The sequence below is a fragment of the Lissotriton helveticus genome, chromosome 10 (assembly GCF_964261635.1).
Source record: "Lissotriton helveticus chromosome 10, aLisHel1.1, whole genome shotgun sequence".
NCBI classification, from domain to species: Eukaryota; Metazoa; Chordata; class Amphibia; order Caudata; family Salamandridae; genus Lissotriton; species Lissotriton helveticus.
Genome location: NC_136071.1, coordinates 104,371,824 through 104,395,700, shown reverse-complemented (window position 1 = coordinate 104,395,700; position 23,877 = coordinate 104,371,824). Strand labels below are relative to the sequence as shown.

The 23,877-nt window shown below is 42.7% G+C and overlaps 1 protein-coding gene across 1 annotated transcript in view; it reads left to right on the top strand.

Annotated features, from left to right (window-relative positions):
* Positions 1–23,877, top strand: part of LOC144783948 (uncharacterized) — a 376,042-nt gene that overhangs the window by 43,472 nt on the left and 308,693 nt on the right. Inside the window, exons 10-19 of the mRNA XM_078662677.1 lie at positions 5,941–6,149; positions 6,357–6,463; positions 18,781–18,893; positions 19,072–19,242; positions 19,521–19,759; positions 19,873–19,976; positions 20,930–21,048; positions 21,544–21,702; positions 22,462–22,670; positions 22,878–22,984. Of these exons, the coding sequence (XP_078518803.1) occupies positions 5,941–6,149; positions 6,357–6,463; positions 18,781–18,893; positions 19,072–19,242; positions 19,521–19,759; positions 19,873–19,976; positions 20,930–21,048; positions 21,544–21,702; positions 22,462–22,670; positions 22,878–22,984 (1,537 nt within the window). The remainder of the gene's footprint in view (positions 1–5,940; positions 6,150–6,356; positions 6,464–18,780; positions 18,894–19,071; positions 19,243–19,520; positions 19,760–19,872; positions 19,977–20,929; positions 21,049–21,543; positions 21,703–22,461; positions 22,671–22,877; positions 22,985–23,877) is intronic.

Here is a 23,877-nt window from a genome sequence, read left to right as displayed (position 1 = left end):
CAGCTAGCTAGTCGTTTGTTATGACTCCGGGACAGAGCTGGCACATTCCTCCGACAAGAACCGGTTCCTACCAGCATACAAAGTGCGGAAAACAAGTGAGAAGTAAAACATGACTCCTCTCCCAGAAAAGCTTAGAAGATGGTGACAGCTTAGAAAATGGAGTCGCTTAAGCATAGGCCACTATTCCCGTAAAGAGCCCGAATTAGTATGCAAGATGGCATTAGAGTATGCCAAAGCCAATAAGTAAGCCCTGCCTTTGAGCAAGATACAGTCAGACACAGAAAGAACATTAACTGGTCTTACTTTACATCTAGTTTGTGTTGTGCAGGCCTACACAGCATTGTATTAGAGCAAAATATACTGAGATGGTAGTGGGCAACGGTCATAATCAAGCCGTTTCCATACAAAATGGCTCAATCACTACACTTGGGCAAAACGACCAATTTAAAAATTTGTGCTGTTTAACCCTCTTAGACAAGATGCTTCAAGAACCATGGCCACTGTACATACAGCATAGGAAGCACGCAGAGCACCTCTTTCATCCCTCAGACAGAAACCATCTACAAACATTACACAATCTGATTCTGGCAATAGTGTATCTTTTATGTCAGGCCTTGGTTTGGTACACAACTCTGTCACATCCAAACAATCATGATCGGCTTCATCCTTTACTTCTTCACAACTAGTACTCAGCAACAAAGTTGCTGGGTTCAGTGTCATGCATCTTGTTACTATCACATTTTCAGCCCCCTAGATCACGCTCTTGTATCTAGTCAAACGACTACTTGTCAAATGCTATGTCCTCGTCCTTGTCAGCAGAATCTCAACAGAATGTGGCACATACACTCTCACTGAATGTCCCATCACAATTGATTCACTCTGCTCCAGACTCACACAATTAGCAGCCACTGCTTTCAGGCAACATGGCAACGCTGCAGCCACTGAGTCCAAAGTAGCAGAGAAATATGCCACTGGACGACGTGCCATTCTATGTGTTTGCGTTAAGACTAAAAGTGCACATCCATTCTTCTCACAACAGAACAATGCAAAATCTTTACAATAATCGGGCATTCCCAATGCATGTGCTCGACAGAGACTGTCTCACAGTTCAACAAAAGCCCTCATGCTTTCTTCATCCAATTGAATTGAATCAACTACATCTTTGTGAGAAAGTGCCATCTTTCTTGCCTTGGTATGCCCCCACTTTTTTCTGAACTGCTGATGTGCTTTGACTGAGTGTGCCCTGGGTTCTTGCCAACCAGATACCCAGGGCCTGTGTTCCTTCCGTAAAACTGTGCTGAAACTAAAAACCCAATTGGCATCTCTGGCCACCTTTCAGCCCCTAGTAAATGGTACCCTAGGTACCCAGGGCATGGTGACCAGAGAACATCCCTGAGGTCTGCAGCACTTATTGTGCCACCCTCAGGGGCCCTGTACCCTGGCACCCACACACCGCCTTTGCAGGATGAGTGCCTAAGTACAGAACTAAACCAAGAGTCGACCTGGCACACATCCCTGTGTGCCATGCCCACAGAACCCACAGCCCTAGCATACTTCAGTCACTCCTCTAGCTGGGTGCCCTATGCCAGAGGTGTGGGCACGGGTGCACGAGCCCAGTGCCCCTACAGTACCCTGGGCCATTCCTGGGCACTGTAAGTGCAGTGATGCCATTAAGAGTATATGGTGCTGGGAGGTTGTCATTACGAACTCCACAGCACCATAATGGCTACACTGAAGACTGACAAGTTTGGTACCAAACTTCTCAGCACATTAAATCCGCACTGATGACAGTGTGGGATTTAATGTAAAATGCACCAGAGGGCATCTTAGAGATGCCCTCTGAAATCCTAACCTACAATCCACGTCTGGGCTGAGTGGCTGCAGAGGCTGCCACATAGCAGACATGTTGCTGGACCCCTGGGTGGAGAGCCCCCTGCTCTCCTGGGCCTGCAACAATGCACATCCTGGGCGAGGTGCTAGGTCTCCTCCCCCAGGATGGGCAGGGGGAAGCTTCAAAGGCATGCCGCCTCTGCGAGCTTCTCCAGACCATTTACTGTACCCAGCAACTGGCCCCCACCAGTTCTATCCCCCACTCTGGCGGGAAGACTGTTGGGAAAAACTACATCAGGAAGGGGGTGTGCCAGCCTGTGCCAACCCCACCCCTCAGGGGGGAGACAAGGTGAAGTATGACCCCGGGCTCTAGCCATTTTGTAGATGGGGAGCCCTGCCCAATCCCAGCCAGGTTCCTGCCCCCATCCCACAGGAGAGGAGCAGGCTAGGGGGTGTACTCACCCCAGGACAGGGACCCATTGGTCCCTGTCCTTGCCCTACCTGTAATGCCCCTAAAATCAGTATTTAGGGGCTCCCTGAACCTTCCTTCCTCAGATCCCGATACGAAAAGAAGAAAGAAGATCAAGAAGAAGAAGACCCGCCGTGCAGCTGCTAACAACAGGACGTCAACAACTGACTTGGCCCCAGCCCTACCGGCCTGTCGATCCTGGAACCTGCTACTGCCTAATCCCGGCAACTCCTGTGGACAGCAACCTTGGGACACCCGGAGGACCTGCCTGCCTTGACCCTCTTAAAGACTGGGACTCCCATCAGCAGAGGCTCTGCTGCAACAACCCACCTGGTGCCAACAAGGAAGCTCCGGACAAGCCCACTTTGCACCTGCCGAGCCCAGGCCGGGCCCAACCGAACCAAGACCACGAGGACGTCCCCCGGCGACTGGAACCCGAAGTCCAGTGCCCAAAGACCCTCCTCAACGAACAAGCCGACGCCTGCAGACTCAGAATCAGGGGCCACCGCAACCGCGACTAGCCGAGGGTAAGCTTTTCTGACACCCAAAGACACCACTGCACCCGGCGCCCTACAGCCCCCTGTGCCTCCCTTTGGGGTACCTACCTGTGCTCCAAGATCCCAACTTACCTCTCGAAGTGCTGGTCGCCCCTGGAGAGTCTCCGTCCCTGAGCCTGCAGCCTTTGCTCCTTTTTGACCTTTCCCATTAGATAACATTGAGCGCCCGAAGGCTCAAGAGCACCCTGAACCTAGCCGCCCGAGTGCCACTGGTTGTGCCACCATTGTCCTATACTACTTCCCCCCTTGCCCTGAGCAAGTGACCAGGATCCCAGCTCCCACAGCCGCGTGGCCTGATAGCCAGCAGCCACCAACCGAAGTCCCCCTTTCCCTCATTGGATATCATTGGGCCTACCTATCTCTGCACCCGGCCGGCCCTGCGCTGCTGGGGCGGAACCGACTGTACTTACCTGACCCTGGGGGACCCCTGACTCTATACCCGGAACCTTAACTTCACCAGCCAAGTACTCACCTGGAAACCGGTAACTCACTTACCTGCCATTGGATAACATTGACCCATTTTGACTCGAAAATTTTCGAAGTGTGAAGTTTTGAAAACTGCAAATATTCATATAAAACCAGCCGAAGTACGAATTCCGAAGTACTCACCTGCAAGCAGGCGAGAAGCCAGTACTGTACCTTGCAGCCCAGTACTGAACCACAAAAGTAATCCTTACCAGGTTTACTAGTAATCTGTATTTTCTCCATAGGAACGCATTGTCTGCTTTTCTATGAAATTTCTTCTAAGTGCCTACTTTTGAAAACTTGAAATATTCTTTAAAATCATACGAAATACTGAAACGCAATTACCTACCTGTTTTAAGTTCAGACCCCACTGCTGGCCCTAGAAGCCCAGTACTGGATTACAAAAGTAACGCGATCATACTTTACCTGCAATCTGAATTTTCTCCAATTGAATAACATTGCCAGATTGTCATTGAAAAGTTTGTAAGTGTGAACTTTAAAAACAGCTTTATATTCATGAAAATTCACCACAGTAACTAAAACGTTTTTGCCAATCTGGTTTCAGCTTAGACCCCAGGACTGAATCTAGGATCTAGTCCTGGAACTACTAAAGTAATCTGTACTGTAATCAACTGTACTTTTATGGTAAAAATCCATTGAGCTCAATGCTAAAGTGTGTCTAGACTTGAGTTGCCTTCAGCAACTCCTGTACCTATTGTGTTCACCCACTTTATTGCTTCCTTGCAAAGTAATTACATGAGAGTTCTCATATCTAGCAAAGTATATTTGTATGCCTGTTGGTTCTAAAAATAAAACAATTATATCTTTGGATATATAAACCATTGGCCTGGAGTTCAGTCTTTGAGTGTGTGAAATCCTTTGCTGACTGAGTGTGTACAACAAATGCTTTGCACTGCCCTCTGGTACTGCCTTACTGCTCGACCAAGCTACCACTTTTGAGAGTAAGGTCAGTCCTGACTTTAACCTCTGTTATACCTTTGGGGTTTGTGGACTCTATACACACTGTACTTCGTTATTGTCCAGTATATATAGAGCCACTTTCTCACAATCTTTGTGAGTCAATCTCTGTAAAGGCTTGGCCATCAGTGAAAAACCACGGATCCATTGTCTGCAGTATCCAACCATGCCCAGAAACATTCGAACTTCTTTCTGTTTTCTGGGAGGATCCATTTGCAAGATCACGGCCACTGCACATGGCATTTTGGGAGCATACGCTGGAACACGAAATACAGGATGAACAATGGAGGTTGTTGTGGAGAAATATAGCTCGCCACAATTGCCCTTTGGGCCTGCGGGAAGCATATTACAAACTACTTTATGACTGGTACCTGGTACCTTACAGCGGCTTTTCCCAATATATCAGGTTTATGCTGGAGGGGTTGTGGCATGCTGGGCGATAGTCGACACATATGGTGGGGCTCCCCAATGATACAACTGTTTTTGGCTGAGATTTTGGAACAAATTAAAGACATGTTAGGATATCCACTGCCAGACTCCCCTGATATGCCTTACTGGGCTTGCAGGACTCCTCTTTGTAATATCAAACAAAAACAGGTCGAGATGTTGTGTGGCTCTGCTTAGGAGCGGCGAAATTAGCGATAGCTGCAGCATGGAAAAAAGAGGCCCCTACCATGACACAATGGCAGCCTGTCTGTGGCTGGCAGTCACAATGGAAACAATGAGTGACATATTTGTAGATACTTTAAGAATTTTTAATATGTGTGGGTTCCTCTTATAAACTATCACACCTGGGGCATTCCTCTTGTGGCCTGCCCTACCAGAATAAAAGCACTGCATGTATTTTAGTTCTGAATAGTCAACCCCAATACAAAGAGATGTCCGTATACACTACAAACTTACGAACATCACACATGAGTACCTTGCAAAGCTTTGTTATCTTTTATCTTTGGTTTCCTTTATAAGGTAGGAGAGAGGGAAGAGAAAGGGAGGGATGGATTTGTTGCAGAGGAACAACTGAAGTTATACAGGCTCAGAGTGTTAGTAACAAGTGCTAACAAACCTGGGTAGACAGTTTCCATGAGAAATAGGGAAACGCTGTAGATTGTTATAGCTGCTAGAGGACTTCTCATGGTCTTGTGATATGATCATGACTGACCTGTATTGAAATTTCATGTGTTATAAATCCAAATGACAATAAATAGAACTTTGATTTTAAAATAAAATCAGGATTTGGCAATACAAAAAAATTCTTAAGGCCATTGGTATTTCTCTGGAAAATAATTATGAACTACTCTTCTTAATAAGGAGATGGAGGGCGTACACAATGTTCCAGTAGCAAACCAGGACTGATTAAGGAATTAAACCTTTATGTTTTATCTACTTTCCTGACTTCCTTCAGTGTTTAAGCTGCTTGCCATATTTATAGAACAATTTTTTTCTACTACGCATTTGCAATAGTGTTGTTTAATTATCACCATTTTCATGTGACCAAAATGCGCTCCTCTATGAATTTGTCTAATATGTCTACATGGACAGGCATTTCTTGGAAACAGCATAATTGTGTTCCTTAGTTTAAAGAAAGATTTCTGAATTTGTTAAGAAACAAGCAATATAACCTGTAAGTTTCCCCTTTTTTAGGCCAATCTCAGTGTTTCCCAGATCAACACAATAAAACAGACCTTAATAACAGCTATTTTGGAGAATGTGAGCTACAACTTCTCGTCTTTCACCCCGAATTATTGGAAAAAGTTAATTCAAAAGGATCTGTTTGATTTGTTGGACAGCTTTAATGAAACTCATCTTCATCAACTACCCAAAAATATTAGTTGCGACTCCTACCATGAAATGTAAGTATTTGGCTTTGCGCTCTGCAGGAAACAACTGAGATTTAATTTGCTGGAAACAAATTCTTGGAACGGATTCTGTAGATTGACATGTTATACAAAGTTGTAATCTGCTTTCAGGTTCTACTGCAACAATGGTAACTTATTGCACTCAAATGTCAACCGGTAGAAAATGGTAAAATATGTAAGCTGTTCATCTATCTTTTGCAGACTGAAAGGATTTGACATGCATTACATTTCTCTAACAACTGACTCAAAAGTGAATGTCTACAGATTTTTCATCAAGGAATTTCTGCAACAAGAATCTCTAGACACAGGTACAGTATACACAAAAGCCAATTGTGTTTTTGTCTAAATCATTCTCTCTTATAATGATTGCTATATTATACATTCACATATCAATTTACTGAATTAACCCAAAACATAGTGTCTGATGTTGATCAATATGCATAGTTTCTGGGAGCTAAACTGACATGAAAAGTACTGAATATAATATGTCTGAACAGTATGTGAAAGTTAGAGATTGTTCCTGATTCACCCTCCCACTGACCGGCTCTAATGCCGACTGATGACACACTGCAGTGCAGCACTGAGTCAGGACTTAGGGCCAGATGTAGGTAATTTTTATTTACCGACCTCTTAAATACCGAGTCACACCGACTCGGTATTTAAGAGGTCGGAAAATAAAAATACCGAGATGTAGGTAATTGCAGATGTGCAATTACCGAATCGGAAACAGTCGGTAATTTCCGATGTGGTAAATACCGACCAGTTAATGCCCATGCATTCCTATGGGCTTTGAAGCCCATAGGATTGATTGGGCATATACCGGTCGGTATTTACCACATCGGAAAATACCGACTGTCACAAGGGTGCAGGGGGTGTCACTTTGACACCCTCTGGCACCCCCAAAAGAGGCTCGGGTGCCATGTGGCAGGCATACCTGCCCTAAGGGCAGGTCTGCCTGTCATATGGCATAGGTGTGCATGCACACATGTGCATGCACACCAGAAACGGTATTTTACCATCAAGTAGTATTTGATGGTAAAATACCGATGTGGTACTGCTTGTGGGACTCAGAAGAGTCCCACCTACATACCAATTGTCCGGAATCAGTAATGATACCGACTCGGTATTTTACATACTCGGTAAATTTACCTACCGGTAAATTTACCGAGTCTGTAAATTACAGGGACCTACATGTCAAATTGCTTTTACCGGGTGGTAACGGCCGAATTCGGCCGTTACCACCCGGTAAAAGCCTACCTACATCTGGCCCTTAATCTCTTACTGAGCATAATCTCTGCACAGAGGTGTACCTGTCAAACACTTGCCACAGCTTTCCTTGACGGTATTAGTTTTACGGTATCTGAGGGAGAAAGCATTTGGTGCCATTTCCACCAGTATGTATTTAATTTACTTCCCTGTCATGTTGGAGAATGGTTGTCTTTTCATCTAGAGATATTATCAGCAAAGTCGGCAAATCAGAGGACAGTTGGCCATCTGCCAAACTGCTGTGGCAGACGATACTACACTGCAGTTTGGCAAGTGAATGCTTCTATGGCATGCTTAGGGTTCCCATCACTGTGGTGGAGATTTTCTGGGCAACACTTCTTCCATCGAAATGTTACAGAGGCTCAAATTGCCATCGTTTTTTTCCAGATACAACCCAGCTAACCATGCCATGCAAAACAAGAAAGGAATTTCCCTGATGCACTGGGAGGTTTCCCCCAGCGTGTGGCTATTATTATCTTTTTTGTTGTTTGCAGCGGCCAATCTTTTTATGAAGGCCATAAAACAAACATGCTTAAAGCCTGAATCTAAGTGGTGTGGAGGTTCCAGAAATGTTAAGCGGGTGAGCCTGTCGTGGTCAGCCTACAGCAAGTACTTTTACATAGCAACTCATACTGAGGCTTTATTTTTGAAAACCAAGCAGTTCTCCAACTGCTCAATAAGGTGGGATTGCAAATAAGTGGGCACACATCATCAGCTAGTTTTGGGCTCTTGCCATACCTCTGCCCAGTTCTAAATGAGCTCCAATGAGCTTGGTTGTTCTTAGAAAAAAAGACAGCAGTGTCTGCTGCATCCTAGCACTTGTCCACTCCAGTCAGTGCAATAGTAGGGACAGTGTTGGATTGAGGTGGTGTAAAATTTGGTATTGCCACTCCAATGAGTGCAACAGTAGGGAGAGTGTTGGATTGCGTAGGGGTAAAATGTATTATTCCCACTCCAGTCAGTGCAACAGTGAAACAGTAGGGCAGTAGGGAAAGCGTTGGATTGCAGTGGGGCAACATTTACTATTTTCAATCTAGTCTGAGCAACAGTAGGGAAAGTGTCCAATTGCGGAGAGGTAAAATTTACTATTCCCACTACAGTCAGTGCAACAGTAGGGAAACTGTTGGATTGCGGAGGGGTAAAATGTACTATTCCCACTCCAATGACAGCAGCAGTAGAGACAGTGTTGGATTGAGGAGGGTAAGATTAACTATGCCCACTCCAGTCAGTGCAACAGTAGGGAAAGTGTTGGATTGCGGAGGGGTAAAATGTACTATTCCCACTCCAGTCTGTGCAACAGTAACTAAAGTGTCAGGTTTCGGGGGGGGGGGGGGGGGGAAATGTACTATTCAAACTCTAATAAGTGCAACAATAGGGAAAGTGTTGGATTGTGGAGGGGTATAATTTACTTTTCCCACTCCAGTCAGTGCAACATTAGAAACAAGCAAATTCTCTTCAACACAATACAAAACATTGAAAAACATAGTAAACAAATAAAAAGATAAATATGTAAAAATAAATTCTAATATATTTTATATTAAAAATTAAATAAAATAAATACATATTACCATGTTAAATACATATTGTAAATAACTAATAATATCATTATGATGCAAAAATATTTTACATTTATATAAATAATTTTATTTAAGGCCCATTTAGTAACAACATTTTTTTTAATTTTAATTACTCCCCACTCTATAACCGTACAAAACTCACAGCCAGCACCTAAAATGTAACTTTAAAAAACAGATGTACACTATTAACACAAATATTTATCAATAAACTAATTATCATTAATTATCACTTAATTATAATTAATTTACTTCCCACGATAAACCCCCACAAAACACACAGCATGCTTCTAAACTTTAAAGTAACAAAAAATCAATTACACAATTAACATCATTATTAATTTAATGAATAGCAATTAAGACATTTATTATTAGTTAATTAAAATTAATTTACTTCCCACTATGATACCCTCAACCCACACCTAAAATGTAAGTAAAAAAAGTGATTACACGGTTAACATAATTATGAATTAAATATTAATATTAATTAACAACTAGTTATTAATAATTAGGATTAATTCACTTCCCACCCGGTACCCCTACAAACCACACAACTTGCATGTAAATTAAAACATAAAAAAGTTACACTATTACCATAATTAATTATCAAGTAAATAATTAATATTAATTAGCAACAAATTATTAATTAATTAGAATTAATTTACCTCCGTCCCTGTACCCCTAGAAACCCCACAACCTGCACCTAAAATTGAAATTAATAAAAAGTGATAGCGTACTTAACATAATTATTGTCAAAATATATACTATTAATTAAAAGCAAATTATTACTTTATTATAATGAAATTACTTCCCACACTATACACCCATAAACCGTCAACCCACAACAGTACTAAAAATCGCAAAAATTAATTACATTTACTTTAGCAATAATTAAAAAAACGATATTATGAACAATTATATATTTGTAGGCGATATTAATGTGTTTGATATTTTAAAAATCTATATTACTTACCTTAAAATCAATATTCTTGACAACGATATTCTTGCAGATGTTATTTCCATATGAAGATATTTTGAACATGATATTTTGGTAGAATGATATTTTAAGTTCGATATTTTGTCTGACTACTGTTGGGATGCAGATTTCTATGATCACCGATTGCATTCGCTGGTCAGTTATTGGGGTTTTTGGAATAAGAAGGCTTGGGAAAGGCATAAACCAGTGTATTGACAATCCTTGAAGTTGGAGTGGTTGGGAGGCAGGCGTAGATGTGAATCAAGACAGGCTATGCTATGCCAGTAAGACCTGTGGGGCTGGTCTTTGGGTCATGAAAGCTTCACCTGAGTTGCAAGAACTTATGTGGGACACTCGTGAAAACCACCAGTGACACATTATGCATAGTTGAAAGCACTAGAAATTAGCCTTAAACTACCCATGCATAAGAAAGACATTGATGGTGGAACAAAACAGCAGACAAACATGACTGAGAGATCAAAGGTAGTCTGTGGCAGGGTTCCATAATAGAAACTTACTGAGACTGAAAGAAAAAATCTTGTGATCAATGACACTCACCAAAAAGAATGAACTGTTGAAGATACACAGGGGGATATTCTCAAGAACCTGTGAATATTATCGCAAAATTAGCTTAATGCAACTCTTCACATCGCAGTCTGTTGCAGGAAAATAACACTGTGTTAACGTAGTATTCTCAACACGGCGGTACCATGCAATAGTCTAACAATAATGCGTCAAATGACCGCGTTAAAATTAACGCAACGCCTAAAAAGTGCAAAACACGAACTCTAAAATAGTAGCGATGAGGCCAATCACGATACAAAAATCTGCGATAATCAGCAACAGGCTAATTCACACGCGGGAAAATGCACCATAAAAGCAGATTTTAAAAAAAGGGAAAACAAAATAAACTGCGTGGCACCATGGATGCACCCGGACCGAGTGCAGAGGTCAATGCAAACCCCACAAGCCCTACAGACCACCAGCAAGGAACCTCGGGGTTGGGGAAGGCCAAGGAGAAGAGGAAGACAGGGTTCGATCCGCAGGAAAACCGGACTTCGTCTCAGAGGTGATAGAACACTACCAACAACTGTCGGTCACCTCCACTGTGTCATTGGCAACACAAACAGAAACATGGCAGTCCATCGTGAACAACGTGAATGCAGTTGGAGTGTCGAGGAGGTCAATGGAGGAGGTCAAGAGGCGCTGGCAAGATATGAAAAGCCAAACCAAGCAGAAACCCGATGCCAACAGGAAGGCAGCAACTACGACTGGAGGTGGGAGTTCTGCACCACAGGAAGAGCTGGAAGAAATGGTGGCCACAGTCCTCAGTGTGGAGACGTGCAAGGAATAGGGAGTCCGGACACAGCTCTATATGACCTCACACAACAACAATAGGGTGAGTAACGATCAGGGAATGGGTGGATGGGGGAATGATGTGTAGCACACTGCACACCCACAATGACCCTGGAACATGTCCCTGATCCCCGTGGCACACTGCAGCACACATACAAATACCAAGTAGGCCCCCGTCCACCATGTGTCCAAAGGGATCCCACCCCACACATCACCAATCCCACAAGCAACACATGCACACATGCGAAACCCAGCAAAGATGCATATTTGTGAGCGACACTGACAATGCAAGTGACACTACATGACGATCAGCATGGCTGCACTACAATACTCATGACAGTGTGCACGCCACGACACTGAGGTAGCTGAGTGTGGACTACATCGTGAAAGGAGCAGGTCACACTCTGACACATCCACGTGCACAAACAACCCATGACGCCAACAATGCATCTGCAGACAAACAATGCACAAGAGTACAAAAACCGTCCAAGAGCACAAATGACCCAAGTCGGCAACATCTCAGTACCGTAAAAGCAAAAAAGTCAAAGGCACACCGCCTCAAAGGGATAAGGTGCAGCAAAATCACAGCTGCAGGTGTGACTCTCCCACAATGCAGCACACACACATAGCAAAAACAGCACATACACATTGACGACAATGTGGTACAAAGTGCAACACATACACTGCAGAACAGAGGACATAACTGGGTCGGCTTGTGCGTAGAAACTGACCAATTACATCTGACATAGCAGGAAACTGTGAGCTGAAAATGTACATGTACAACCTCACATCCGTGACCTAGTCCAAATGTCCACTGTCCCGCATCAAATAGTCAGCTCCTCCCAGTCACAATGTACATTGTCATGCAGTCTGTATGTAAACTTGAATAATGCGTCAACATACATGTCAACACAATGCCTGAGTGCATCTCCCCTTCACATTGCAGAGGGACAAACAACACCTCCAGCAAAGCAGACCAGACAACTCATCAGTGATGCTGAAGAGGACCTCCACACCTTCGACACCTACGCCCTACAACAGCTCATGGACATCTAAGGCAACCCACCTCCAGGAGCAGGGCAGCCCAGCTGCATTGAGGAGACCCCAGCTCCTGCACAGACCACATAGCAGGAAGCACCCACCACCACGGCTGGCTCCCAGCACCTCACAGAAGCACCCATCCTATTCCAGGGCCAGAAGGAGGTGGCCTAACAGGTGCAAGTGGGGTTCGACCTCATGGAAGCTGAACTAAATCACATACGTGGGTGTCTAAGTTCCACCAGGGACCATTTACACTCCCCAATGGAGACCCACACTGCGACAGAGACACATTACCAGTATTGAACCACGCCCAGAGCCCCGGTATAACCATTCACACCCCACGCTGGACTTGCGTACGCCAGCCCAGTCCACTCCTCTTACTTATTGAGTGGAGGACGACAAAGCTACATGTCCAAGGTCTTACCCACTGCCTGCGGTAACATGGTTGCATCCGCTGTACACAGCACAATGCAATGTTGGAAGGCCCGGGGCCCTCATGCATACATTATGACCACACAGAAACACACAGATAGTTTTTGGAACTGGCTACAGGCATGTGCGCCTGGCACCTTTATAGCAAGGGTCACATGTACAGTGATGCCTATGCTGGATGTGTGTGGGGTGAGTGTAAGCCAGCCCTCATGGAGTGGTTGGTGCTGGCAACAACTTGAACAGTGATCACTATTAAAGTGGAAACAGAAAACACCAACATAACAGAAACAACTGCGAAGCATCATGGTGGTAGCCGGAGCAAGCACAGAGGTCACCCAATATGCAATCAGAGGGTCCTTGAGTTGCAGTGCACTGTGGTTGGGGCACCAGAGCTGAGCATGCTCATGTGAATAAATTGTCTTGGATTGTGTCTTTTCGGGATAGTCCTGCTGCAGCTGCAGTGGGGTGTGTTACACCTGCATCATCTTCCTCATCATCGTCCAAGGTCTTCCACACTGCCTGAGGTGACATGGTTGCTTGAGTAGTCCACAGCACAAAACTCAATCAGAAATGGTCCATGAGTTGTGGTGCACTGACATGGTGGCACCTGAAGAGCTGAGCAGGGTATCAAGCTGATGATGGCATCCACGACAGGTGTGAGCAACTCTGATAGTCTGGCAGTACGACTCTTTTGACTCTGGCAGTTGTTAGTTGGAGGAGGTCCTGGCGGTGGTGTCGTGTGCATCCTGCGGTGATGCCACGTCCGGGCAGGTCAGGACTCGATTTGATGTGTGAGCCCTGTTGGACTGTGTTTGAGGCCTGTGGCAGCAGAAAGCGCAGGACCACAGACACATGGCGTTCATGACCCCCAGGCCATCGACCCAGAGGCCATCCAATATACAATCCGACAGGGTCCATGACTTGAACTGCAGAGGGTTAGTGGCCCCGGATGCACTGTGGCCGGCACAGGCACACTGCCACGGGACAGTGACTTGTGCTGCACTGAGGTAGAGCCACGAGAGCTGAGCAGGTCCTCGTTGATGTCCAAGGAGAATGTTGCAGAGTGTTTCGGGGGACAGTGGCAGGTGTCTTTCCAGGGCATGATGCAGAGGGCAAAAACAAGCAGAAACAGGCAAATAGAGGAGTGGATTGCTATAGTCTAATTTTTACTACCAATTCAGTATGAGCTACATGATGATGAAGACAACCCCCAGGCCTTAGACTCAGACGCCACTGAAGTTCAACCAGAGAGTGTCCATGAATTTCGGGGCACAGAGTCAGTGGCACCAGGGCTGAAAGGTGATGCAGTCTGTGATGAGGCCTGTACAATTATATAAACTCTGCCATATATAAATCAAGACGCATTTCCAAATGTGTGACCTACTAGACCGCAGTGTAGGCCAGAAGCAGAGGTGGAGTACGTCAACGAGAAAGGAGTACTGCGGACCTGTGTCGCAGAGGCTGTGATGGTCGGAGTAGGCTCAAAATAACAAAAGGGGGGAGCCTAGAGGTTACGGATAGAACCTACCTCCAGTAGGACAATGTATAAACAACGGGATTCTATCCTTTGTCTTATTTTTCTTAGGATTTTGTATTTGCTAGTGATGTGTGACTTAGCTTATTCCCATCTAAAGTACGGGAAAAGCACTATGTGTTTTTAAAATACCCCTCACACACTATGAATCCCATAGTGTCATGCTTCATCATAGGGGTCTTCCCGTCCCTCTACGGGGCAGGGCGTGCTTCGACCTACGACTACGCAGGAGCAATTGATATTTGTGGATAGACTATAAGTGTTGTAAGTGTGGGTGATTGGAGTGGTAGGGACAGTGCTAATTAACAAAAAATAGTAACAAGAAATATAAAAAATTCCCTGGCTAGTGGAAAAAATACACTTTATTCATATCCCTGGCTGGGAACGTTAAAAAGGGGAAGGAGAGAGTAAGTGTGAGTACATTTTACTCTCTACTTGGTCGACATGTTTCGTAAGCAGTCCCCTACTGCTTTACACATCAGGACCTATTGTGATCCCTACTTCACTCTGAGATAATAGTTTTATATATATTGTATGCCTATCATTTCACAACAAGCTGACCGCAAAAATAGGCAGGTCAACTAAAAATAGGTATGTAGTGGCTGAATAACCCCTAAAAAGTTTTACCAAATTGGTACCTGTGAAGAGAAAGGAGAGAAAGCAAAAAAACTGAATGAACAACCTAATGGTTGTTACATATGACACATCATTATAAGGTGGATTTTTCCAAAAAATGCTTATTTCATATTGATCTTATTCTTTGTGCCCTGTGATGAAAAAGTACATATTTTGTGATATATTTTCCATCTTGTTGAGCTCAGTTTGTCAATCATGCTTGGCTTATTTTTATATCATAAACCCAAATCATTTGTTGAGGGTATTTTACCGTTTTAAGAAGTAGACATAACCTTACATACATGCATACTGTTGTATATGGCCGACATACATTCATACATACACCTTAGAAAATCATAAGTGCTGCAGTGAAACCAAACGCTGTAATAGTCAGTTTAAAAGAATACATACACTTGCTTTTGTTCGCCTTGCCACATGAGCTAGCGCCGGGGTGGGGGAGGGTTCTTTAGTAATTTCAGTCACTGTGGAAACAATTACAGATCTAGTTGGCTATTTTCGAGAAATAGAAAGGAGGGGGAAACCAGACCTCATCTTATGGTATCTTAGCCGGGGGGTTTAATGACTTGGCTAGAATCTAGCTTACGTTTACAGTGATAATCCCTCATCCGTCCAGAACCTCCGTGCTACTCCGTGGTCTGACGGACCGGTAGTGGGCACTCGGTATTTATGTGTTCCTTGATTGAAAAAATACCTGTGTGCTCATCTTGATGGGTTACACCTGATCATTAATTGGTACATACTAGGAGCGTCGCTTGGTGAATGACGCAAGATAAAAATAAAAAAAAGACTATACCGATAACTAAATATTCTTTTATCAAGTCTTTGTTTTTTCGTAAAAGAGCCCCTCCTATTTAAGTGTGGTCCGTTATACTGGTGGGGGGATTTCTATATATATAGAGCGATCTCAACATTCTAGTTCTAAAAGTTGCTCAATTTGGTAGAGATCGTGTACAAGCTTCAATAGGCAAAAAGACTAGAAAGACGACAAAAATGGCCGCCGTATATGGCTCGTTCGGTTTGATGAAAAAGACACCACTTCCTGTGTGTCCGTATCTGTGGTAGTATGCAAAAAGGTTGATAAAGGTTACAAGCAATTTCTTGTATGATCATGATACTGGCTTGGGGTTTGTCACACTTGATAATAGCCATGATTCTTCCATTGAGTGGATTTTAACTGCATATTGTTGTTCAATGAGCACGCTGCATAAGTGTCATTAAAATCAATCTTTTTCTTAGGATTGAAAGGTTGATAAGGGTTACAGGCAATTTCTTATATTATCACGATACTGGCTTGGGGTTACAGGCAATTTCTATATTATCACGATACTGGCTTGGGGTTTGCCACACTTGATAATAGCCATGATTCTTCCAGTGAGTGGATTTCAACTGCATATTTTTGTTCAATGAGCACGCTGCATAAGTGTCAATAAAAATCACTCTTTTTCATAGGATTGAAAGGCTGCGCTTCTTGCGGGTGGTTTCAATCACGAAGGAATATGTTCATAACTCTTGTTTGAGGACTTTTGCAGTCGGAGTAGGCTGCCAAGGTCGCAGCCTTCAGGCTTGGAGCTTGCACCTGCACGTGGTGAGCCCTCTTTGACACACGCCAGTGTCGGAAGGTGAGCAGTGAGGCCTGGGTGCGCAGGGGCGGGCAAAATAGGTCTGTGGGTGCAGCAGGCACACAGTATCGCAGGCAACACCGCTCACGGCATCGGCCTTGTGGTGGGGTGAGAGGCGCCGCTCTGGCAGACACGTTGGCCATTCCGAAAGAGAACCACGTCCAGAGCTACATGCTTTTTATTCACACCCCTATGTTTATGCTAGCCTGGCATACGCCGGGCCATCCCACTCCGATCCCGCTTACAGGGGGGACATAACAAGCTACATTTCCGCGATTTTCCCCACTGGCTGAGGTAAAATGGTTGCGTCCACTGTCCACTACACTCCAAACACCAGCAGTGTATGTTGACATAGACATGTCTGTGGTATGCATGCTGCAGTCTGTCCGGGCACATCACCGCCACACTTGGCATTCTGTACATTCTCATTCATGGGTCACCTTCGTACATGCCTGATCCCCACCTCTCACATTCAGCAATTGTGTGGCAGAGGTGCCATGAATTGCATGGTTTGTATACATGGCTTGCCCCTGTTACCACAGTTACTTGTGTTGTCGTGTCTGGTAAGTGGACATGTTGTATGTAATTTAGTAACATGTGCATTCCCACAGTTGTGAGTTGCATGATTGTGGATTTGAGGTGTGTGGTGTGCTCATTTGGTACTTACCAACGAGCATTGCATTTGCATAGGTGTCATCCTGGAAGCGTTGGTTGATGATGAACTGTCGAAAGATGTAGGAATCATGCACACTGCCTGGGTTGTTGGCGACAACGTTGGTGAAGAGTCCCCGGTGGTCCACTATTGCCTGTACATTGATGAACTGCATGTGCTTTCTGTTGCAGTAATTGTGTGCAGTGTTGGCAGGGGGCACAAGTAGGACATGTCTGCAGTCAATTGCACCCAATACGTGCGGGAAGCCAGCTATGGCTTAGAAGCCTTGCTTGGTCTCCAGCTATTCTTGCACAGTGTGGGGGAAGTGAAGGTGCTGGGGTACCAGACTGATGATGGCATCCAAGACAGTTGTGATGAACTTTGATAGGGCTGGCTTTGAGACTCCTCCACTCTGGCGGTTGTTGGTTGGAAGGTACCAGAGGGCCACAAGTGCAGCATGGCCAGAAGCTTTGTGTGAGTTGTTGGTACCACCAGCCTGTGGACAATGATGGTCAGGATGCGGAGGATGGTTGTCCTTTTGAGCCTGTAGTGGGCAATGACATCCTCTGGTGTTAAGTCTGTGAGGCTGGTGCATTTCCTGAAGGTCCGCTCTCTTGGTCTGCTCTGCCTGTGTGGTAATCCAGGGAGGGAGTGGGGGGTCCAGAGGGGGTGGCTGGCCTGGGGGTGGTGGCGGTGGGTGTTGTTGCCCTCTTGGGGATCTGGGCTCCATGGCATCTGTTGTTCTTCAGGTGTGGTTCTGGGCTGGGCTCCCTTCTCTGGTGCAGGTTGTCGTCCGACTTTACACCAGGTAAGAGCAGGTGTTAAATTCCTGCTGCTAACAAGCCTTATCGCCTCTTTTGTGATGTTATTGCCGATCTTGCTGGTCGTTGAGAATGTTGCGAAGTTGTGTTGTCGCTGCGTTTTGCACGGGAACGCCTACTCTGCATCTCATTAGCCTTAGTTGCCGGGGTCATCTGTGGCGATGTTTTTTGCGGCTGCTATCACAGGGAAACTGGTGATATCGGATGTTAACACCAGCTTGAGAATAGGGCGATACATTTATCGTGACTTTGGCTGCGATAAAGTGGCGATAACTTTGCGATAAGTCCTTGAGAATACGCCCCTCATATGCTTAAGGATAGGGTTGTGTAGAACGTGATGCATACATGCATGAGATTCACTGGTGTGTACAATTGACCACTTAACGGCAACACAAGGAATTTCTGTCATATGTTGGCAATTTCATAATGTGAAAGTCACAGTGTAGAAGTAACGTTAATATTATGTTCAAATCCACCACAGCTCAAATCAGACACAGAATATCCCTCATCATCAGCAGCAAACACGTTTCTATTTATGAAATTGCCTCATTTATTGTTATTTATTTTGGCAAGAGCTATACATGATTTGTGCTAAAGAACTGAAGCTGATTAAAACTTTATGCTATTACTTTTCAAATAAAGAAACACACTTAGTGGCTTTCAGAATTCAAACATGTTGACAAGACTAAAACCAATCTTCAATGCAACTCTATTTCAGGCACAGGCTGTGATGCATCAGGCATTACATCATGGGTAGAGGAAAACCTAATGCAATTCATTCAGCAATCTAACATTGAAGATCTTGCACGGTTCAACAGAAACTTTAGCAAGGTAGGCACTTTCAAATATACCTTTAAGAATTACAACAAATACATTAATTTGAGTTTTTGAGTGTGAAATTATGTGTTTCAATGATATCCACTGAAGGATAAATCAATAATAAAACTCTTTCAACATTGAATTAATTCAAGATTCAAATTTGAAATTCACTGTTCTTTATTTTCTCTAGGTGTTTATACCCAGTAATCTTACAGCAGAGGAGCTGGCTGGAATCACCTTATATGTGGATGAATTTAAGAATGCAACATTAAAAACATTAATTCTCAGTCAAATCTTGCACTTTGACAACAATCAAGTATTTTTGCAGTATCTTAGAACTTTGAAGATGACTATTTGTCTCGTAAGTATTGCATTATGCACACAGGATGTATCAATATTAAAAAATAGCCTCATTTGTAAGTGACATGGTGCGTCTCATCCAAAATCACTACCTTTAAAAGAAAATGTGTAAATAGATAATTTAAGTAAACAACACTCCTCAACAACCAAAATACAATTATTAAGAATGCCCTTTCTAAAATGGTTTCTTATTTCAACTATAAATCATTCTCTTCTTTACATACTTCTACTTCTCATCAAGAGCATTTATCACTGATAAATATTTTGTGCCGTTCACAGAGCTCAGACCCCTCTACAAATGGGACCTTGTGTAATGCATCAGCTTTCTTCACACTTTCAACTCAAAAAGAGATTTTGAACAACACTTTCTCTGCACTCAACATGAACTGGAGCTTGGAAAATATTAATGAATGGGTCAGGCTTTTCCAGATTGTCATTGAACTATTTCTGAGGGTCATCGATGAATCCGAACTATCACGATTACCACTTAATATAACATGTGAAGCCTACCAAACAATGTAAGTAAAAGACATCAACATCTACTTTCAAATATCTGCAATTAAGAGTGAAGAGATTGTTTTTCTATTTAGTCCGCAATATTTAATTTTTTCCCTTTTATCAATGACTACAGAATAAAACAACTGAGTGATGTAGCACCTGAACTTGGAGTCAACAGCAAACGTGCCATTTATGAATTCAGTGAAAAATACCTTTTTCAACAGTTCGACAAACAAGGTACACTTTTTTTATTGCAATATGAAGCGTGCAGCTTCATTGCTTCAGGGTGGAATGTACTGCATTGTTATTCCTGCAGCCGGTATTACAAATAATAGAGGTCTCGTTGTTCTGTGATGCTCGAATCCCACTCTTTTCTAGGTGGGATCCTTAGTGTACCCTTACAAATAAGAAATTAGTATAGGTATCATTGCAAAACCAATTTTTTACGGAAATTCTCTATTATTTTCCAATCCAATATTCTCTTTGTGCATTAAATAATGTATTGGTGCCTAATGGTGCACTTAATAAAAAACTTACTTTCCAGATTCTCTGCATGTGTAGATTACTGATATCAGAAACTAAAATATATCTACCCATGGAAATCAAAGTAGCGAAAATGCACACATTTAAAAAGATGAGGATGTTACAAGAAATAGTAGTCTGAAGCTAGACAAAAGTTAAAAACTCACTTTGCATATCAGAAGTTCTTTAAAATCTATTGGCTACTGCCGTTCTCAGGAAAATATCATTTATTGTTCTACAATGGATAATGGTAAACACAACAGTGCTACTCGCTGTCACACTGCAAGTGTGGGTCATACAGGAAAATAGTACATTTTTTTACATGTAGGCCTGACACAGATGTTAGATTGAAATGTTGTCACCAATGTGAAGAATATGAATTGAACATTATTTTGGATTTATATAAAAGAAGTACACAAATACTCCACTGACTCACAAAGTCCAAAACGCAAAGCTCAACGACCAGTGGAATCTGTTCTTGACATAGGTGCATGTTAGACCATCTTTAGTTTTGAGACTTTTTTCTTAGGAGACATTTGAGAGAAAATCAGCTCCACTTACTAAGTAAAATAACAGAACAGCGGTTAAATATTTGACTTTCATTACGAATTTGTCACAATGCTTTAACACCTGTTATTCAGAATTTAATGATACCTTTCTTTTTTTAGGTGCTGCATGCATATCAAATATAAATGGAACAGTGGAATGGCTAATGAAGAATTTGGGTGCCTTCATCTCATATGCTTCAATCTCAAAACTTATAGTCCTGTATCCTAATCTAAGCATAGTAAGTGGTGCAGCTGAAAATCGTACCTGTTTGCCGCACAATTTGACGCTAGCAAATGGTTTGCCTTGAAGTCTCTTCTTCCTACATCATTGTTTTAATTTCCTTTCTTGTATGTCACCATCTTTATTCAGGGCAGGATGAGTGACTTAAATTAGTAGGATTTGTCTAGCATTGATACCGGAATTATATGTTTCTTCAAGTAAGAATAATATTCCTTCTCAACTCAACTTGCACTCTTTTATAAAAAAAAAAGTGGCAAGACGTTTAGACTGGAGCACTTTCTAAGACACAAACAAATGCATTTGAAGTTTATTTTAAATACACTCAAGACAATTTGTTTTAAATCTGCAATCAATCAGCTGTCATATCAACTCCAGAAACTATTTAGATATGTTAACGAATGCATTTAATGTAAAGGTATTTGATTTACAGCTTGCTACATGCTAGAGCCCTGCTGCAGTTTCAACATCTTATGCTTGTTTCGGTCATATTCAGGAGGTGCTTATTGAATATCTGTCACCAAATGAAACAGCCGTGCTCTTGACGAAACCAGACGTCATTAACAACTCTACACTGCTAAAGCAAATACTTAGCCTTGTGACACCAGATGAAGTCCCAGTGTATTTGGGAAATATCCTGTCTGCTTCTGATAAGGTATGAAAACCTATGCAAGGACATCAATTTAAGGGACAACATAAAATAGTGGGCTAGTAAAGTCACTAAAAGTCTGTAGTTGACATATGAAACCAAATAATGAATCACAATTGGGGATGAAACCTTTTGTAAATGAAACAATGTCACCAAGCTATGATATGATGGAGATGACTATGTGGCGAACAGGTAAAAAGCAACCACCAGCGAAGGAGGTCTGCAGTTCCACCATTGTAATCAGTATGGAGGAAACACAATCAAGATTTGAGCAGTGCATATGAAGATAGAGACTCATGGATTGAAGGTGTTCCATGGAGGTCATCGCAAAATGCTGCATTACTCCTCCTACAAGTAGCCTAAAAAAACAAGAATATAGAGACCAGAGGCAAGAAGCAGTAGAAGTTCATGGTTAAGATGTCATATCTCCTTAACACATGAAACCGTGTTTGAGACTAGTTTATTTTATTGGACGTTTAGTGCTATAAAAATAAAGAAGCACAGCAGGACTGATTAAGGAATTAAACCTTTGAGTTTAATTTACTCTCCTAACTTCCTTGAGTGTTTTAACTACTTGCCTATATTCATAGAGTAATTGTGTTGTTTAATTATCACCATTTTCATGTGACCAAAATACTCTACTCCATAAAAATGTCTACGTGGACAACCTCTTCTTAGAAATACCATCATTGTGTTCCTTAGTTTAAAGAAATAATTCTGAATTTGTTTGTTAGAAATATAACTGGTAAGTTTCACTTTTTTTAGGCCAATCTCAGTGTTTCCCAAATCAACACAATAAAGCAGACATTAATAACAGCTATTTTGGAGAATCTGAGCTCCAACTTCTCGTTTTTCACCCCGAATGATTGGAAAAAGCTAATTCAGAAGGATCTGTTTGAATTGTTGGACAGCTTTAATGAAACTCATCTTCATCAACTACCAAAAAATATTACTTGCGACTCCTACCATGAGATGTAAGTATTTGGCTTTGCGTTCTACAAGAAACAACTGAGATTGAATTTTCTGGAAACACATTCTTGGAAAGGATTCTGTAGATTGACATGTTATACAAAGTTGTAATCTGTTTTCGACTTCTACCACAACAATAGTTACGTATTGCACTCAAATGTCAACTGGTAGAAAATGGTAAAATATGTTAGCTGTTCATTTATCTTTTGCAGACTGAAAGGATTTGATATGCGCTACATTTCTCTAACACTTGAGTCAAAAGAAGCTGTCTACAGATTTTATATCAAGGATTTTCTGCACGAAAAATCTTATGAAAAAGGTACAGTATACACCAAAGTCAATTGTTAATTTCAGGATCATTCTCCATTATGATGATTGCTATATCACACATCAATTTACTGAATTAACCCAAAACATAGTTGCTGACAAGTTGGAAAGTGTTTCTGATGTTGATCAATATGTATAGATTCTGGGATCTAAACTGACATGAAAAATCACTCACTAAATATCATATGGCTGAACATTAGGTGAAAGCCAGAGGTTGTTCCTAATTCACCCACCCACTGACCCGCTCTAATGGCGACTGATGACACACTGCAGTGCAGCACTGTGTGATTGTTGAGCACCTAACATACTATTTGGGCTGGCTGTTAGAAATGGGGGTCTCTAGTTGGCAGGTTGTTAACCTGTCCAAGTAGGGACCCTTCTTCCTAGTCAGGATAAAGAGGATACCCCACTGAAATAACCCCTTCTTACCACCATGGTAGTTTTGCATGAGCAGTCAGGCTAATATCAGAGGCAGTGTGTGAAGCATTTACACATAACCAACAGTAATACAGAGAACACACTACAAAAGGACACCACACCAGTTTTAAGAAAATATTCAATATTTCATCTGTGCAAACAAGACCAAAAATGATAAATAAAATCCATCATACAGTTCTCAGAAATCTCAATAATCAAAAATAGACTTAAAATACAGTTCCTTGAAGTTCATAGCTATGTCCGGGACTATCACAGCGTCGTGAACAACAAATCCAAAGAGTTCTGCCCGACCGCGGCGTCGCAGGCCAGCTACGGTGTCAGGGAGACCCGCAAAACAGTATCTTTAGAAATGCAGGGCATCAGCGACCTCTCGTTAAGCTCCAAAGAGCCGGTGTTGGTTCCGGAGGTCGGTGCAGGACTTGTCGGGCCCTTGAAGTCACACGTGTT